Genomic DNA, 19,335 nt, shown 5'->3' with positions numbered 1-19,335 from the left:
AGAGCTTGTGGGGTCCGGCGAGAGAGAGTGGCATCGGGGCGAGCGAGTTAGACAGGGTGCTGCCAATTTAGTGACCGTGGTCAAAACACTCCTTCCTGGTCCGTAGTTTACTGTGGACAATTTCGTTGGCCGAAACAAGCTAGAAGTTATATATTAGAAAGGCCAGGATCTGGTGATTGTGCCGCATTCTCTGAAAATGTAGGGGAATCGGTAGCGTCCAACATTTCGTGTAAGGGTTTCCCCTTTTGTCCATGGGCTCGGAAGAGGAAACACACTTTGGAAAGGTAGCCGTACTCTTTTCCGGCATTCAGATTACGTGAATACACTCAAATTATGACAGTTTTTTACCCCAATATTAACAACATATTAGAAATGCACATCAAACTATTCTCCTGTAGAGGATTATTTTGGGAACATTAAATAAATGGTAAAAATGAGAGGTGGTTATTGAATATAAAAACATTTAAGTCAGTGTTTTCTCTTTTGTCACAAATATAGACAACATAGGTTAACAGAGGAAACAAAAAATGAAGCGCGTTTAGAACTCCTTGCCCTTTACTCTAATTATGCCATTGTCCTCACAACACATGTAATTCACCTCAGTTACTTAACAAATTTAAAAATGACTACGTTTTGACTACAGCTCCCTGTGTGCTAATATGGTACTCATATTTAATGAAAAACAGTTATCTTTAAAAACCCATTAACTGGAAAATGAAAGCACAGAGTGTACCTTAAAAAATATTACAACAGGGTGCTTAAGTTAAAATAGACTTATCTCATATTCCCAAATTCGTGAATCAACCAGTTCTAGATAACTGCTTATAATTTTTTTATGTTGGTGATATAGACCACTATCTTATAGAACTGTTTTTAATAAATCGAGGTAATTCTTGCAGTGGCACCTTCACCTCCAACAAAATTTCATTAGCAGTATCTCCAAACCATGAACTTATAAAAATTTTTTCAATTTTTTGGCTGTGCCATGCCACTTGGCTTGTGACAATCTTAGTTCCCTGACCAGGAGACTGAACCAGCACACTTTATAGTGAAAGCTGGGAAAACTAACCACCGTACTGCCAAGGTATTCCCTAAGCCATGGAACTCTAAAGTTAAAATTATCCTCAACTGCTGGGAGGCATAAAAATAACATTACTAAAAATGTTAGGAAAATTAGGTTTTTAAATAAAACCTGGTTACTCTTCTTCACGAAATAATATTTCAAGTACACAGTTGTCTTTTGGTATGTGTGGGGCATTGGTTCTAGGACTCTTGCAGGTACCAAAATTTGTGGATGGTCAAGTCCCATATATAAAATATTTTAGCACCAAGGGCCAACTGTGTAATTATCTCTAGACTATTGACCAAATTTTTTATTTAAGATGTAGGAGATAGAAATTAACAGTATCATTTATATATAGGACTGATGCTGAAACTCCAGTATTTTGCTACCTGATGTGAAGAACTGACTCATTGGAAAAGACCCTGATGCTGGGAAAGACTGAAGGTGACAGAAGGGGACGGCAGAGGATGAGATGGTTGGATGGCATCACTGACATGATGGACATGAGTTTGAGTAGGCTTTAGGAGTTGGTGATAGACAGGGAAGCCTGGGGTGCTGCAGTCCATGGGTAGCAGTCAAACCTGACTGAGCAACTGAACTGATATTTACCAAGCTCTCAATCTTCTAAGAATTTAGAAGTCTTGAAATGTAACAAATATAATGTCATTTAAAGAATTTCACAGCATCTTAGCTTTTTTTAATAAAGATTTTTTATTTTTGATGTAGATCATTTGGGGTTTTAATGGCTGCGAGGCATTAAAGGTTGAGATCTTGGCTTCCAACCAGGAATTGAACCTGCACCTCCATGCACTGGAAGGAGTATTAACTACTGGATCACCAGGAAAGTCTCCCTTAGTTTTAAATTACAGAAAACATCACATCTAATTAATTTGTTACATACAATTTAAAACAAATACCATAAGGTATGTAATTCATGAATTAGGAAGTAGTTTAATTTTCCAACCAAACTTTGAATTTAAGCCCTGAAAGCAATTCTATACAGAATTTTTTTCCTTTTCATTTCATATAGATGTTGGCATTTGCTGTTTCACTTTTCTGTACTGATTTTCATTTAAAACACTTCATGTTAACTAACAGATACCATATGAGCCATATTTTTAGTATTAAAAAAAGTTTTATTTATTTAAAAATGTTAAAAACGTGATTCCTTTAGGAAAAAAATTCTCACATTTTAATTCATAATAGGATTCAGAGCAAGGTCCGTCAATATTTGAAACACCTAGGATCTTTTTTAAAATTAAAATTTGGGTCTACCCTAGAGATCTACTGAACCAGAATCTATCTCTGAGGATGTGGTCTAGGAGTGATTTTTAAAAATTCTGTCAGGGCATTGTTTTTACATTAATGTTTTAGAGTCACTGATTCAAAGTAAAAACCAAGATGTGACCTTCGATGGTTTCACTGCAGAAAGAAAATAATTCACGAAGTCCGGTCAATCCCATAATGGTCTGTAAGATAATCTAAGACTGCTGATGTGCTTGACAAAGCATTAAATATTCTTTTTTCCTGCCTTGAAGTTATCTTTTCCATCATATACATTAAATGTTGATGGAAACACATATAAGGAGTTCCAAGTTCAAGAGCAATGTCAACCCAGTCCCAGATGCATTTCAGTGGGGTTTCCTCATATCCAGCAAACATGGCCGGGTTTGCTAAGAGTCCTCTTGCAACCATCACACCTATAAATTAAAACATATTTCATTTGTCCACACATTAAGAACTCATGGTTATGGGGTCAAACTCAATGAAACAGACTGACAATATTAAAAAATAATTTATTACCAGATTTTACAATGCCCTTAGTCTCATTCTTATTAAACAATTCATTTTTATACTTTTTATAAACCAAACTTGTAAGACTTTCTTTTTTAACGTTTTAAATACTTCTACATTAAAAATTAGTTTTGGGGTTTTTTTCAGGGTAAACCTGGATTGTTATAAATTGGATTTGCTTAAAGTTAAGTTTATTTGCATTCTCTCATGTAGCAATAGGTATCACAGGGCTTGATATGCCAAAGTTGAGGCGGATAATGAAGCTGCATAGCAGTCTGGGGTTTCTTTGGCTCCTGTAGCCACTCTTCCATTCACAAATTCTCATTTCTATTCTGTAGGCTCTACTGGTCACTCAGTGGATGAGACGGTGGCAGGGAAGTACCTGAACTAATTCACCCCAATTAAAATAATCTGTTGTTCCTAAATCAAAGGATTAACATTTTAATAAACTGCTTAGCTTAAATTGGTACAACAGGAAAATATGGCTCCATTTGAAAGAAAAATAATGAAAACCACATTAACATTACTCTCCCACCCCCATTTTTTAATTTTTCTAATTAAAAAACAAAAAAGTCAAAGGACTTATTTCTTACCATCTGTCCCAGTAATATGCCACACATTTTCTGCTTCTTTTAAGCTTCTGATGTCTCCGTTCGCAACTATAGGTATAGACATACTTTCCTTAATTATTTTAATGGCCTCATAGTGAACTGGCTGATGTCTTTCCTCAACAGTTCTTCCATGGACTGTAATCCAGGAAACTCCTGTTGCTTCAGCCTTTCGACAGAGATCTACAGTTCTTGTAAGGTCATCATGGATCCTATAATTTCAAAATCATATCTATCTTTTTACAGCACACAAATCTTAATTAATGCTAATATCAATAAACAGGACATTATTTCATCTACTACATTATTTAGTTATGCTGTTCATATTATCACCACATACCACTATCAGTAAAGTTTTGTTCAGCTATCAGTTCCCATTCAAGATCTTGAATTTAGCTATTTCACCATTGGCAATAACAGGATGACAAAGAACTGTTACCTAGTGGCTCTTTTTTGGCTTTGGTAACTGAAAGATTCATCAAAGTACTATCACAGATGCACTGAAAGTTGCTATGTAATATTTGCTGTGCATGCTCCAATCCACAAGTGGCAGAATTATAAAGTGGCAGAATTATAATAATTTATCAAAATGTTTTTAAGCTGTCACCAAAAAACTATAATTTTTCATTTTTGATGTGAAATTTTAGTGCAAATATTATTCCTATTTTCTACTCTTGGTATCAGAAATGTTTCTTAGCATTAGTTATTTCAATAGTATGTGGAAACAGTTGTTTCTTTTGGGAGTGAGTTTTTTAATAATAAAGGGCTATTTTCATTTTTGTTAAATAAGAAGAAATTGTTTTAAATTATAAATAAAAATTGTGGTATCTATTAATTCACTAAGCATCTTTGTTTCAACATTTTCATATTCTAGATGCCTATGTGGGGCTTCCCAGGTGGCTCAGTGGCTAAAGAATCCGCCTGGCAATGTAGGAGACATAGGTTTGATCCCTGGGTCGGGAAGATCCGCTGGAGGAGGGTATGGGAACCCACTTCAGTATTCTTGCCTGGAGAATCCCATGGAGGAGGAGCCTGGTGGGCTATAGTCCATGAGGTCACAAAGAGTCATACATGCCTGAAGCAACTGAGCATGCACGCAGATGCCTGCATACTAAAAGGAGACATCTCCACATCTTCAGACAAAAGGAATATTCTTTTATTTCCTGAGTAATGGATGGACTATCATACCAAGAGATTAAAATATTACCTTTACCTTATTTTAATAGATACTGAAAATCTGGGGTTTTCCACTTGATTTCTTACTTGTTTCACCATGTCTCGAACAAGCTCTGGCTTGTTTATTAAGCAAGCTCCATAACCTTCTGCCAATGCCCACCTTCATAAAGTAAACATAACAACAAATAAACGGTAAACAACTGGAAGAGAAGATGCAATTCTAAAAGCACAGTAAGTGCATTTATCTATTTCTCTACCTGGCAATCTGGAATGGAACCATAATTTTTAAAATTCATAGATCCAACGTTTATAAGTGTATCAAGATTGGGAAAACATGTTCCCAGATCAAGAAGTATTTAGGGGAAATGGTTTTCACTGGCAAGTGAGAAAATTAAAGTTCATTCAACCAAAACAGATTTAAGTATTTGTAATTAATTGTAATTACTTCAGATTTTTTCAACTCCAAATGTGATGTTTATTATACATAACAAGAAGTTTTATTAATCTTAAGAGTAGAAAGATATTTTTGGCTTACAGCATTCCAACACCACTAAACAGCTTACTGAACTCTACTAATGAGTATACAAACATGTCTAATCTGATTTGGATTATGCTATATGTAAAACCTTGGCTTCATTCTTTGAACATATTTTGAATTATTGACAGATAATCTAGTATGGTGCCAAGAGGTAAGGATATTATCATCAAATTAAGCACATTCTATCAACACCCAGTTACTCAGACTCAACCAAGTAACTGTAGTATAAGAAGAAAAGGTAATTATAAGAAGGTATTCTTACAACTAAAATTAAGTAAGAGAAAACAAGTGGTGATCTCTGAAATCATAGAATCACAGTGCTTGAAGCAAGTATGTCTAACACAGCAGTAAAAATACATTTTAGGAGTTGTTATAAACATCAGAGTCTCACATAACTACTTTATGGATGAGGTTCAAGGCAGATGCACACATAAAAAAATTCTAGTGGTGAGGTGAGACAAAAACTTGTCAAGGGTCTATACATTGTTACAGCCATCAGAAAATATCTTTGCGTGTGTATTTCTAACTAATATTTCCTTAGTTTTTCTTGCTGCTTAGAGCCCAAGTTCTTTATGTCTATTTTCCTTACTTTTCAGTTTTTGGAATACCAGAATCATAGTTTACCATGTTCCCTAGTTTTTCCTAATCTTTTGAGAATTTTTCCAACTTCTTTGAGCTTTACCTCTGAGGGCAACCACAGTTAATGTCTATTCCATTCGCATAAGGACAGACTATACGAGCAGCATCAGATAAAAGTCTTGCATCATTAGCAGCAAACTGAACAATCAATGGGCAATCACCTGATAAAATGAATAGCTCAACATTAAAATTTACAGAAACACACACACACACATGAGATAACAAATTTTAATGTTTGTACAGGATAAAATTCTATTTTTAGACTAAAGCATGTGTTCAAACCATATAGCATTAAAATAATTTAAAATATTTTAAATTATTACAATTTAATTTAATTGCAATTATTATTGCAATTTAGACTTGGTACAAATTCAAACAGTACAAAATTTGATAAAATGAAAAGTATAACATTTTTGCCAAACAGACTCCTTTCCTAAAGGTGAGATTATACTGCATTCTAAAACATTACGAAGACCTGTAAAATTTAAGCAAATGTGAACATTCTAAATACATTACTATCTCTATGGTGTTTTCCCCTGATGTACCTGAGATCTATATGCAGACCTATTTTCTTGTTTTTAGTGCATATTCCACTATGATGGTGAACTACAGACTGTTTTTTATTTGAGACTCTTGCAAACAATGATGAAGATACTTTATATACATATTTTTGTGAGTATATTCATGAAGTAAAATCCTAGGAGTATAACTCCTGGGCAGGTATTAACATCTTGAAAGATACTGTAAAATTTTCTTAGAAGAGTTTACCGATATACATATACACCAATATGGATGACAGTTCTGGTTTCCTTACAACTTATCCTACACTGTATATGTAACAACATATTTTTTATTTGTAGCCTTTCTCTCCATACTTTTTGCAGAGTTCTCTATGTGCAATTTTTCTTTTGGTTGCTCCCTTTTTATTATTTAAATTTAAAAATAAAACAATTAGCTCTGCTATCTTATCATAAGCATAAAATATTCTATTTTCTCAAGTTTTTAGTTTGTCTTTGAGTATTATCTGTGCCCTTTCCTTACTCCTGAGGATATAGGTAGGGTTCTTTCTGTTTCGTAACTTGAGAGTTATAAAATTTCAATTTAACAATCATTTATTGGTCAAATGTATTTTCAGTGTTGGGGTAGAAGCTGAGGATACAAATCCACAAGAAAAAAATTCCAACCCTCAAGAAGCCCATAGTCTAGTGGGAGAGACAGACACGTAAGGAGGAAATCACAGTACAGTACGATTAAGTAAAACAGAAAGTCTGTGCTTAGGCAATGGACATAAATGGAGTGTGATTAGGAGAGTTCCTTGGTCACAACTTTAGAGCATTAAGAAGTATGAAGTGTCCTTTCCCAAAGAGACAGGGATAAGGGGACAGGCCTGACTATGAAGGATACTCTAGGTGGAGCAGTGTGAGAGATTAGAGCATGTTCAGGGACTTAAAATAACTTAGTATTTTGAAGAATAAAGTGGTGGGCCATGGAGAAAAACTGATGGAAGATAAAGCTGCAGAAAATGTGTTCAGTGTTCTAGATCATGAAGAACTTTCTATTATCTACACGTGCTGGAATTTTCCTCTTTAGGTCAGTGGCTCTCCATCTTTAGCAACCTCAGAAGCACCTGAAGAGCTTTTAAAAACACAGATTGCTTGTGACATACCCAGAGTTTCTGATTAAGCAGGCTTGGAGTGGAGTCTAGAATTTCCATTTCTAATGAGTTTTCAGATAATGCTGATGCTAAGTGGTCTGGGAAATCACTTTGAGAACCACTGCTTTAGGTGATGAGAGGTCTAAGGAAGATTTTGAGTTAGGGAAAAGAAGTGATCAAATTTAAGTTCTAGAGTGCTCACTTGGGGCTGTCTGCAGGACAGTTTGGGGTGGGATATGGCTGGTGGCAGTGAGACAGGAATCTGCCAGGTGACAGAATGGGGCCCTGAATGGAGGCTGACTTACACTTTGACAAATTATTCATAGTTTACAAGGTGCTGAGGAAAAACACATTAAAGATTTTAAAATAAACTCTTCAAATTCTGTTGTCTGATTAGACAAGAGTGTTGAGTTTTTTTGTTGTTGTTTTGTTTTTTAAGTTTTACAAGGACAGCAAACTCTGGCTTTCACATACCTTGATTTGTGGTAAATTCACTGTCTCTGGCTTTTGCAGATCTGACAAAATCAGCAGCAACTATCATTGGTGTATAGCACAGATCACAATTGTATTTTCTGACTAGTGTTCTAAAAGACAACCTGTGAGCATATAAAACTTTAATTAGGCATTCAGAAAGCATGATAATACTATCTTCTTCAGAGTTTAGTTATTCATTAAATATTAATAAAAGTTCTGCTACGGAAAGATGCAGTAGATGTACTCTTCCTATCCCTCCTGCTTAGTGTAACTAAAAACTCTGGATATTATATACAAAACAAACATAAGCAAACTCTGAAAGGGGGAGAGAAGAGAGCAGACAGGCTAGTGACCTTGGGCAGGACCTAAGGAATGACAATGGTGAGTTCTCCGAGTTTTGTTTTTCCCTCAAATATCCTAGGTTTGAAACTGAAGAAGCTGGCAACCTGGAAACAGCAATGGATGCAGACAAAAACATCCCCAGCAAAAGCCCGCTCATTTCACCCCAAGGACCAAGAAGGGTGCAGCTTAGCAAGCTTTTAGGTAATAATGACTCTATGCTAGCCCAACACCAGAGGAAAATCTGTGGCCTGCACCTCCACAAGTAAAGCTTGAGTAGGGAGCCTCGACTTCTAGCCTTCCAAAGCTGTCACAAAGTTCTCTAACACCCCTCCACAGTGGTGTTAGGCAATGCCAGGTAGGAAACTGGAACTTTAATCCTTGCTGGCCAGAAACAAGGAGGCTACCAGTGGAGACCAAGTGGGGAGCCTGGAATTCCACACCAACAGTGCAGCAGCAAGGCAGCCTTCTCCCTCACCCCGGGAACAGTGTCAGAGAATGCTTAGTGAAGAGCCAGGCCTTTCATCATTGCCCAGCAGTTACCAGGCCACCCCCTGCATGCGGAGCTGGAACTCTTAGCCCTGCTCAGTGGTAATGAGGAGCCTTATGCCCCTGGGGTGTCAAAGGAGACCAAGTGGAAAACCTAGACTTCTACCTCTACCTGAGAGTAATGAGGCGGTGCTTTCTCATCCTTCCCCTGCTGTGGTGGTATCAGAAAAAGCTAGTTAGAGCAGAAGTTTCAACATTCAGAATCAAGCACTGTAATCCACCATATTAACAGGCTGGAGAAAAAAAAATCACATGATGGTATCAACTGATGCAGAAAAAGCACTTGACAAAACAACATTCAGGATTAAAAACTAAAACCTCCCAGAAAAACAGGAATAGAGGGAACTTTCTCAAGTTGATGAGGAACATACACAAAAAATTCTACACTTCATATGATACTTAAAGGTGAAAGAATACTTTCCCCACCAGATCAAGGACAAGGGAGAGATGTCTGCTCTCATCATTCTTATTCAGCACGGTGTTGGAACTTTAGGCAGTGCAATGAGCCATGAAAATGAAATGAAAGGCATCAGACAGAAAGGAAGAAGTAAAACTATCTCTATTTGCAAGTGACATAACTACTTAGACAATCCTAAGGAATTTATAAGAGGAACCTCCTAGAAGCAATAAGTAAACATAGCAAATTCACAGAACGTAAGAATAAAACACAAAAAGCAGTTTTACTTCTATATACCAGCAATGAACACATGAGCACCACAATTAAAAGTATAATAACTGAGTGTAAGCCTTACAAAATATGGACAGAATTTGTATGCTGAAAACTATATAACACTTAACACTAATGAAGGAAATCAAAGATCTAAATAAATGGAGAGATACTGTGTTTATAAGGAGACTCAACACAACAAGGAATTCAATTCTCCCCAAATTGATATGCATATTTAATACAATTCTTATGAAAATTCCACTAAGATTTTTTTTTGTAGGTAGAGAAAAGATCATCCTAAAATTCATTTGGAAAGGCAAAGAAACTAAACAGTTAAAACAATTTTGAAAAAGAAAAGTGGGATTTATCAGATTACTTAATTTCAAGATTTATTACAATAAACTGCAGAAAATTCTGAAAGAGATGGGAATACCAGACCACCTGACCTGTCTCTTGAGAAATCTGTATGCAGGTCAGGAAGCAACAGTTAGAACTGGACATGGAACAACAGACTGGTTCCAAATCGGAAAAGGAGTACGTCAAGGCTGTATGTATATTGTCACCCTGCTTATTTAACTTATATGCAGAGTACATCATGAAAAACGCTGGGCTGGAGGAAGCACAAGCTGGAATCAAGATTGCCGGGAGAAATATCAATCACCTCAGATATGCAGATGACACCACCCTTATGGCAGAGAGTGAAGAGGAACTAAAAAGCCTCTTGATGAAAGTGAAAGAGGAGAGTGAAAAAGTTGGCTTAAAGCTCAACATTCAGAAAACAAATATCATGGCATACAGTCCCATCACTTCATGGGAAATAGATGGGGAAACAGTGGAAACAGTGTCAGACTTTATTTTTCTGGGCTCTAAAATCACTGCAGATGGTGACTGCAGCCATGAAATTAAAAGACACTTACTCCTTGGAAGGAATGTTATGACCAACCTAGATAGCATATTAAAAAGCAGAGACATTACTTTGCCAACAAAGGTCCATCTAGTCAAGGCTATGGTTTTTCCAGTGGTCATGTATGGATGTGAAAGTTGGACCATAAAAAAAGTTAAGCACCAAAGAATTGATGCTTTTGAACTGTGGTGTTGGAGAAGACTCTTGAGAGTCCCTTGGACTGCAAGGAGATCCAACCAGTCCATCCTAAAGGAGATCAGTCCTGGGTGTTCATTGGAAGGACTGATGTTGAAGCTAAAATTCCAATACTTTGGCCATCTGATACGAAGAGCTGACTCATCTGAAAAGACCCTGATGCTGGGAAAGATTTGAGGGCAGGAGGAGAAGGGAACCACAGAGGATGAGATGGTTGGATGGGATCACCGATGCAATGCACATGGGTTTGGGTGGACTCTGGGAGTTGGTGATGGACAGGGAGGCCTGGCGTGCTGCAGTTCATGGGGTTGCAAAGAGCTGGACACGACCGAGCGACTGAACTGAACTGAACTGACAGTAATCAAGACTGTGTGGTACTGGTAGAGGGACACATAGATCAATAGACCAGAGAGTGAAGAAAAAGAACCATATAAACATGCTCAGCTGAGTTTTGATAAAGATGCAGAAGTAATTCAATAATGGAAAGACAGCCTTTTCAACAGATGGTGCTGGAATACATAACTGTCAGCAAAAACAATAAACCAACCAACCTGAGCCTATGTCTCATACTCACATAGAAATGAGGAATTATGAACTTAAACGTAAAACGTAAACTAGGAGACTTTAAGAAAAAAAAGTAGGACACAATCTTTAATATCTAGAGCTACATAAAGATTTCTTTTCCTTGAAAACAAAAGCACAATCTGCAAAAGGAAATATTGATAAGATGGACTTCATCATTAAGTAAAAACTTTTGCTCTGCAAAAGACATGGTAAGAGAATGAAAAGACAAGCTACATGCCAGGAGAACACATATGTAAGCCACCTATCTGACAAAAGATCTGTCTATAAAATAAAAAGAGCTCTTAAAACTCAAGAGCAAGCAAAACTGGGACAACAAAAAAACCAAACAATCTTGATTAAAAAATGGGCAAAGGGTTTGAAGAGATTTCTCCCAAGAAGATACCCAAATGGCCAATGAGCACAGGGAAAGATGCTTAACATCACTAGAAAAAGACAAATAAAAGCCACAATGAGATAATTCACATTCATTAGGATGGCTATTAAAACAATAACAACAACCCCCCCAGAACAGTAAGTGCTGATGAGAATGCTGAGAAACTGAAACTCTTGTGCACTGCTGGTAGGAATGTAAAATGGTGTAGCTACTATAGTAAACAGCAGGGCAATTCCTCAAAAATTAAAAACAGAATTGCCACGTAATCTAGCAATTCCACTTCTGAGCAAATACCCCAAAGAACAAAAAGCAAGGTCTCAAAAGATATTTATATATCCGTGTTCATGGAAGTATTATTCCCAAGAGTCAAAAGATGCAAGCAACTCAAGCTGGGCTGAATGAATGAATGGATAAACAAAATGTAATATATACACACAATGGAATATTATTCATTCTTAAAAAGGAAGAAACACATGGGTGAACCTTGAGGATTACACTCAGTGAAATAAGCCAGTCTTAAACAGACAAATACTGTGGCCACTTAGATCATACACATGCCAGGCAGGTAACAGCATCAGGACTCAAGCCTGTATCCTAGTCCCAAAGCTAGGCATTTGAAGATCCATGTGGTGGGGTGGTCTTACTTTTTAAAAAGTCAGAGCATAAAAAGGAAATCACACCTAAGCTCATTGACCATTTAACAACACTTACTTTGAATATCGCACCATTGGGGCACAGACTTTTACCAGCTGCCCAGAATGAAACATTTCTATAGGATCTTTTTTTCTTTCTTGACATGATGTAGTTTGTATGCAGTCACTCTTCATGAAAACAGATTTGTTTCAAATCTGAAAAAGACAATTAGTTTGCATGGAGGAAGGCACTTTCACTTGAATCTCATCATTCTTACAACTTCAATTACCAAGAACATGAGTTTTTCATTAGGTTTTGTAGGCTTAGGAATCTTAGTTTCTTTTCACAGTATTGAATAGGATATTACCAAATTCTGACTTTATTTATAGGTCATGGATAGTTTTTAGCACACTGTGAAATTATAATGTTTATATTTTATATAAACTATGCTTGTTCAAGTCAAAAACTAGCAGTTTTGAATTTTATACTTAACTGACTGTAGTAACAGTTTCTGCTCAAATTAATAAGTGCTCAGGATGTGGAAAACTAAAACATGTTATTATTTTCCATGTTATTTTAGTTTTTCCATTTTACTTTGTTTGGCATTGATTTAACCAAGAAATTTGATTGAATCAATTCATATATAGTACTAAGTATGTCTGGCACTTTGAAATACCTTTTTTTATCCAGGAAAGTTAAATGGTAGTAACAGAACAGCTTAAGTACTGAGCATTTCAAAAGATATACTGGTATGTTTAATGTTTATTCTTATTCTCAAATCCTATTCTTTTTATTTGAATCAGAAGGCAAACAAACTTTTAATTATATTTTTAAACATTTAAATGTTTTGTGAACATTGTTTCATGAAAATCTCAATTGTAATCACATAGCTGCATAGTAAATCACAATTATACCCAGAGGGACAAGTGATTAAATTAGGTAATTCCTAAGTGTTTTACAGTTGCTGTACTGTACTTAAAATCTTATCATTTCATAGTGTTGGCTGTTACTAATTCCAATTTTGGCCTTAGTAATTTAAAAACAAATACTGGCCAACTTTGGAAAAGTCTAATTGCTCACCATGAAACTTTTTGGTTGGCTAAATCTGAAAGTATTGATATAGACTAAATATAAACTAATAATTTAATTTCCTTAGGTAGAATGTACAGGTGGAATAAGATAAACTAGTTTTACTGATCACTGTTTATCAGTTTATCACCATTTATCATGAGACAATAAACATTTAGAGGTGGGTGTGTCAACTAAGTGGTACCTTTAATTAAACCCTGAGCCCATCTTCTTCGGCTCATAGTCCCTGTATTCTTAATTCCCCATCCTGAGGACCCCGACAATCTTCTTGGAATCCCAGTTGATCTTATTTGTTTCCATTCAACAAAGATTAATTTCCTGCTACATGCTGAGAACACAGATGAAAATATTTTTGGTGTCTTTAAAAATGTATTAAATAAACTTACACAATAACGTTAATACACACACTCAGACACAATTTCAGCATTGTAGAAATAACTGCCTAGAGGAGTCAGTGAAGTTGGGTAAGTGTCCAGTTACAAAGAACAGTACAAAAAACTCCATAGCAGCATGAAAATGCTTGTTTTTAGTGAACCATGAATAGTTCAGCACTGCTTGAGCTGTAACTAGACAGGATGTGAGAGTGCCTACATAGTAATGGGCTTTGTACACCAGGCTAAGACTTTTTAGATTTATACTCTAGGGCTTTTCCTGCTCTGTGGGTAATTTTTACATGTGCATTCAACATGTTAATGTGTGCATATGACATACTTCCATGGGAATATATTCTTGTGTAAGTTGTCTCTCCTTGTACACTATAGAAGCATGATCAGATTTCTGACTTGGAAAGATTTCACTGGAGGGGTTAGGGGTGTTGATAAAATACTAGTAAGGAGGCCACTGTAGTAGACCAAGCCATGTGTAATGAGTATCTGATCTGGGAGTCTGGGAGTGAGGAAAGAGAATGCATTTAGGAGCTATTTAGAAATAAAAATAAACTAGCAAGACATTTAAGGGTTGGAAATCACCTGATGACAGCACGAGTTATATGTGCTAAGAGAAAATATTAGGATGATGTCAACATTTTTGGCTTTAGAGCCTGGTGGATGGCAATTCCAATCAATGAGACAGAGAACAAGAAGGAAGAATGGACAGGCTTTGGCAGTAAAACATGAGTCAATGCTTGGGCACATCAAAGAGGTACTCAGCTGATTTCCAGGTGGTGATGCCTCATAAGGGTTATATAGATATGGTTCTTAAGAAAAAGCTAGAGATATAGATTGAGTCTTTAACCTCTAAGTTAAACCAGAGATCAAACTGTCAACATCCGTTCGATCATTGAAAAAGCAAGAGAGTTCCAAAGAGTTCCAGCAAGAGAGTTCCTTTGACTCTGTGGATCACAATAAACTGTGGAAAATTCTTTAAGAGATGGGAAAACCAGACCACCTTACTTGCCTCCTGAGAAACCTGTATGCAGGTTAAGAAGCAAAAGTTGGAACTGAACATGGAACAACAGACTGGCTCCAAATTGGGAAGGGAGTATGTCAAGGCTGCATATTGTCATCTTGCTTATTTAACTTATATGCAGAGTACATCATGAGAAACGCTGGGCTGGAGGAAGCACAAACTGGAATCAAGATTGCTGGGAGAAATATCAATAAACTCAGATATGCAGATGACAGCACCCTGATGGCAGAAAGTGAAGAACTAAAAAGCCTCTTGATGAAGGTGAAAGAAGAGAGTGAAAAAGTTGGCTTAAAACAACATTCAGAAAATGAAGATCACAGCATCTGGTCCCATCACTTCATGGCAAATAGATGGGGAGATAATGGAAACAGTGAGAAACTTTATTTTCTTGGGCTCTAAAATCACTGCAGGTGGTGACTGCAGCCATGAAATTAAAAAGACGCTTGCTCCTTGGAAGATATGACCAACTTAGACAGCATATAAAAAAGCAGAGACATTACTTGGCCAACAAAGCTATGGTTTTTCCAGTACTCACGTATGGATGTGCGAGTTGGAGTATAAAGAAAGCTGAGCGCTGAAGAATGGATGCTTTTGAACTGTGGTGTTGAAGACTCCTGGACTTCAAGGAGATCAAACCAGCCCATGTGAAAGGAAATCAGTCCTGAATATTCACTGGAAGGACTGATGCTGAAGCTGAAACTCCAATACTCTGGCCACCTTATGCAAAGAACTGACTCTTTGGAAAATACCCTGATGCTGGGGAAGATTGTATGCAGGAGGAGAAGGGGACAACAGAGGATGAGATGGCTGGATGGCATCACCGACTTGATGGATATGAGTTTGAGTTGGTGATGGACAGGGAAGTCTGGCATGCTGCAGTCCATGGGGTCTCAAAGCGTTGGACTGAGTGACTGAAGTGAACCTCTGGTAATATGTTGAAACTAAAAACATGGACAAAGTACTTATGGGTACCATACCATATGTGTAGAAATCATTAAAAGCACCAACATTTAAGTAAAAGGGAGAAAAAACTTGAATATAAAGGAGACAGTGAGATGAACTTCGGAGGTGGAAGGAATAAACCTGAAACGTGATATTCAGAAGCCAAGAGAGGGCTATTATTATTACAAAGGAAGGAGGGGATGGGCATCTTACACATCACAGAAGAGTGAGAATGAGGTAAAGACTAAAAAGGTAGTCCAATGGCAACTGGGTCACTGTGACTTTAGCAGGAATAATTTCATTCTTATTCACTCTTGTTCCCTTACATGGCACAAAGAAGGGTTCCCCTTTTTTGCTGAATGAAGAAATCAGTAGTTCTCAATCTTGGTTGTACATTAGAATGAGGTAGGGAGATTTTAAGCAGGATGCCCAAATCATACCCCAGAACAATTACATGTGAATATCTGGGCTTAGGATACAGGTATCATTGGTTGTTGAAGCTTTCCAGGTGATTTTAATGTGCAGTCAAGCTTCGGAATAAATAAATCCACATTCTCCAAAGCACGTGATATTATTGTTTTGTTTAAATGGGTTATATGTTTCTCTTAGCTCCTTCGGGATAAGACAGGAATTGAGTCCAACGTTTTACACTTAAGCTGGTATATACAGGTAGAGATTCAAAATTCTTCATTGAATGAATGTTCTGCAACTTTTTGGTAACAGCCAGGAAAGGAAAAATGATCCATAATTCAAAGACAATGCTTATTTAAAAATTATTAGTCAAATTTTGTATATTATTGATAATGAAATCTAATGTGACTCTGGGCACATTGCTCTTGGCAATTTTCGAGACCTCCATTCAGAACAATCAATCCTATTCACACCAGGATTGATATCAAATATATTAGGGAAGAACCTCTGTGACAACGTCAAGGCTAAGCATAAAGCAGTGAGCTGAGGCTTGCTTGCTTGAGTTCTAATGCGTATCTAATACGTTTAGATATATAAAATACCTCGAACAGCGTTTGGCACCATTAAGTATTTGACATCCTCAAAGATCTGTTAGCAGAATCAAGAGAACCTGTAGCTCTGGCACTGGGAAAAATTGGTTCCCTGTGTACACACTTAATGTACACCAAGGAAAACGTATGATCTTTTTACAAAGAAATGCTTAACCTTCTTGCACACGTGTGGCTGACCTGTTAACTTACTATTAATTTACCGAGGGAGAAGCAGAGGTGAACAGTGCCGATGTAATGGGAACTAACTTGATCTTACAGCTCAAAAAAATGGAAAATTCATCAATTTGTAATAAGAAGTGTGGTGTCGCTCACTTGGCTGAAGCTAAGCAGTAGAAAAATCCTAAGGATACTGTCACATGGGAGAGTAGGTATAGACTGAGTCCCACTTATTTCTTGTTTTTTGGTTTTTTTTTTGAGTCCCACTTATTTCTGTTTCAGTTGTCCTACTTCACCGATTTTCGGCTCTTCCTAATTCTCCCCAGTATTCATTCGTGGCAACTTTCCTCTCGAAGCTTTCTCCACCTGCCTTTATTCCAAGAATGCGAAGCAAGGCATGTGGCAGATACAGGTGACGTGAAAGTCGCTCAGTCGTGTCCTACTCTTTGCGACACCATCGACTTGTACAGCCCATGGGATTCTCCAGGCCAGAATACTGGAGTGGGTAACCTTTCCCTTCTCCAGGGGATCTTCCGAACCCAGGGATCGAACCCATGTCTCCCTCATTGCAGGAGGATTCTTTCCCAGCTGAGCCACAAGGGAAGCAGATACAGGTAGGTAGCTATTAACACCCGCCAGCTGTACTTGAGGTGTGCAAAGGAAGTTCCCAGAAGCCTCCGCTCTCTTGCCTCCATCAAGAGGCCTCTGTTCTTAGGTTAATTAAATACTTGCTTCAGCGGGAAACGACGCGGCCACGTTTTGGCGCTCACCTTCTTCTCCGCCCGGAGAACGCTGCTAGCACCAGGGGTACGGCGGGACACGGAGGAAAGCGCCGGTCCCGCGACCTCGGCTTCCTCAACGCGCTGGGCTCTCAGTGCCCACCAGATCCGGGCCCTACGCCGCTCACAGGCAGGTTCGGTCCAGCACAGTAGAGCGGATCCTCCTAGTCCGCCGGGAGCCTCGGACTGGGCAGAGCGGGAGGCGCCCAAATTCTGCGTCATCATCTGGGCGGGGCGCGCAGCTGTGACGGCATCACTCCCGCACCAGCCAACATGGAAGGTGGTGACGGCGGCGTCTCTATGGCTGGCCGTGGGGCTCCGGGTTCCGGAGCTGCTGCAGCCACTGTCCGGGAGCTCCTGCAGGACGGTAAGGGGGCCGGGCTGTGGTCGGGCCATGGGGCTTGGGAGCTGTCTGCTCCGCACCTGGGCCTCGGTGGTGGATTCAACCCGTCGCGTTGCAGAAAGTTTTGCGTTTCGACGTGACCACTCCCCTCAGCCCGGCCCACTGGCACCTGGGTGCCAGCCTTGCCGACGTGTTTCCCCAGGGACTTGCTGACCCGTTTCTTTCCGGTTGCCCTGGGGACACCTGGTTTCTGGCGGCTCCTCATTTCAGCTCTACCCTCCATGCTCCTGAGGCTTCGCTGATGTCCCGAGTTTCCGCACTCGGGAGCTACTGCTACCGCAGTTCTTGACCAAAGGGTGAAGCGTTTAATGTCATGAAAAGTGTAAGAACTAGGACAGATGACAAGCGCTTAATGAAGGGGGGCTCTTTTTATGTAGATTTGGGAACTTCCGCCCCTTTGACAAATTCTTGGACTGCACAGGTGGCCCCATTTACAAGCTCGCTTGTTTGTTACTAGTGGTTTATCCACAACCATACATGGGGGAGGGTTCCGAGCATTCATTCAAGCTGGGATTAGCCATATGTATTGAAAATAGCAGTCAAGTTCATTTATAGTTTTGGACAAATTGCTAGGAATAAGAAAAGTTAGAGAAGCGCACACAATTGTATTACTGATGTTAACGTACTCCAAATCTGTTTTCTTTCAGAATAAAGTTCAAGTTTCTAAAGACCCTTCTCATCTGTTCTTAATTTCCTTCCCAAATCGACATCACGTTCTACCTTGTACAAAAATAATTTGTATACTTAGTCTTTTCTACTGCATTGTAACATCCCTTTTTATATTCTGCAGAGTTACCTATGGTAGGTGCAGAGTGTTTTAAAAAACTGAACATCACACTGAGAAGCATACATACACATTTGTTGAACAAAACAGATTATAAATGAATGAAATAAAGTTCTAAATTGCTGTTTGTTTTCTGTGTTGTATGCTTTATTATTGCCCTTAGTTTCTTGCCTTCTGGTTATAATTTATATACTTTTGCCAAGATTTACTAATGATGTTGTTTTCTGAACTAGATCCTGTTCTCTAGGATCTCTGGCTAATGCATCTTTATATCTTAATTTAAATTCAGTTTTACGAAGTCTTTACTCCTGTTACACATACAATTTCCACTCAAGTAGCTTATGATTTTGGTAGGGGAAATAGTCCTGTAAAATTATAAAGTTAGACACTGTAATATAGCATTATAATGGTAGCAGTAGAATTATATATGAAGTAAAAACATGAATACAAAGTGGATGATAACTTGGTGGTTAGGGAATGTCAAAAAAGACTAGTTGGAGTTGGTTTTGAAGTATAAATAGAACTTCTCCAGGTGAAGTGCATCGAGGTAGTACATGCCACC

General features: G+C 38.1%; 2 protein-coding genes across 2 annotated transcripts in view; one reads left to right on the top strand and one right to left on the bottom strand.

The window, feature by feature from the left end:
- LOC128046593 (uncharacterized) overlaps nt 1-16,065 on the bottom strand; it is a 64,895-nt gene extending 48,830 nt beyond the window's left edge. Inside the window, 6 exon segments of the mRNA XM_052638734.1 lie at nt 3,440-3,677; nt 4,679-4,801; nt 5,862-5,979; nt 7,947-8,068; nt 12,270-12,406; nt 15,956-16,065. Of these exon segments, the coding sequence (XP_052494694.1) occupies nt 3,440-3,677; nt 4,679-4,801; nt 5,862-5,979; nt 7,947-8,068; nt 12,270-12,385 (717 nt within the window). The 5' untranslated portion in view covers nt 12,386-12,406; nt 15,956-16,065.
- Nucleotides 16,066-17,859: 1,794 nt separating this feature from the next.
- Nucleotides 17,860-19,335, top strand: part of COG5 (component of oligomeric golgi complex 5) — a 270,198-nt gene continuing 268,722 nt past the window's right edge. Inside the window, exon 1 of the mRNA XM_052638342.1 lies at nt 17,860-17,953. Within this exon, the coding sequence (XP_052494302.1) occupies nt 17,860-17,953 (94 nt within the window). The remainder of the gene's footprint in view (nt 17,954-19,335) is intronic.

Source organism: Budorcas taxicolor, chromosome 4, assembly GCF_023091745.1.
Source record: "Budorcas taxicolor isolate Tak-1 chromosome 4, Takin1.1, whole genome shotgun sequence".
NCBI lineage: Eukaryota > Metazoa > Chordata > Mammalia > Artiodactyla > Bovidae > Budorcas > Budorcas taxicolor.
Note: the sequence above shows the minus strand (reverse complement) of the source record. Positions and strands in the feature narration are given on the sequence as shown.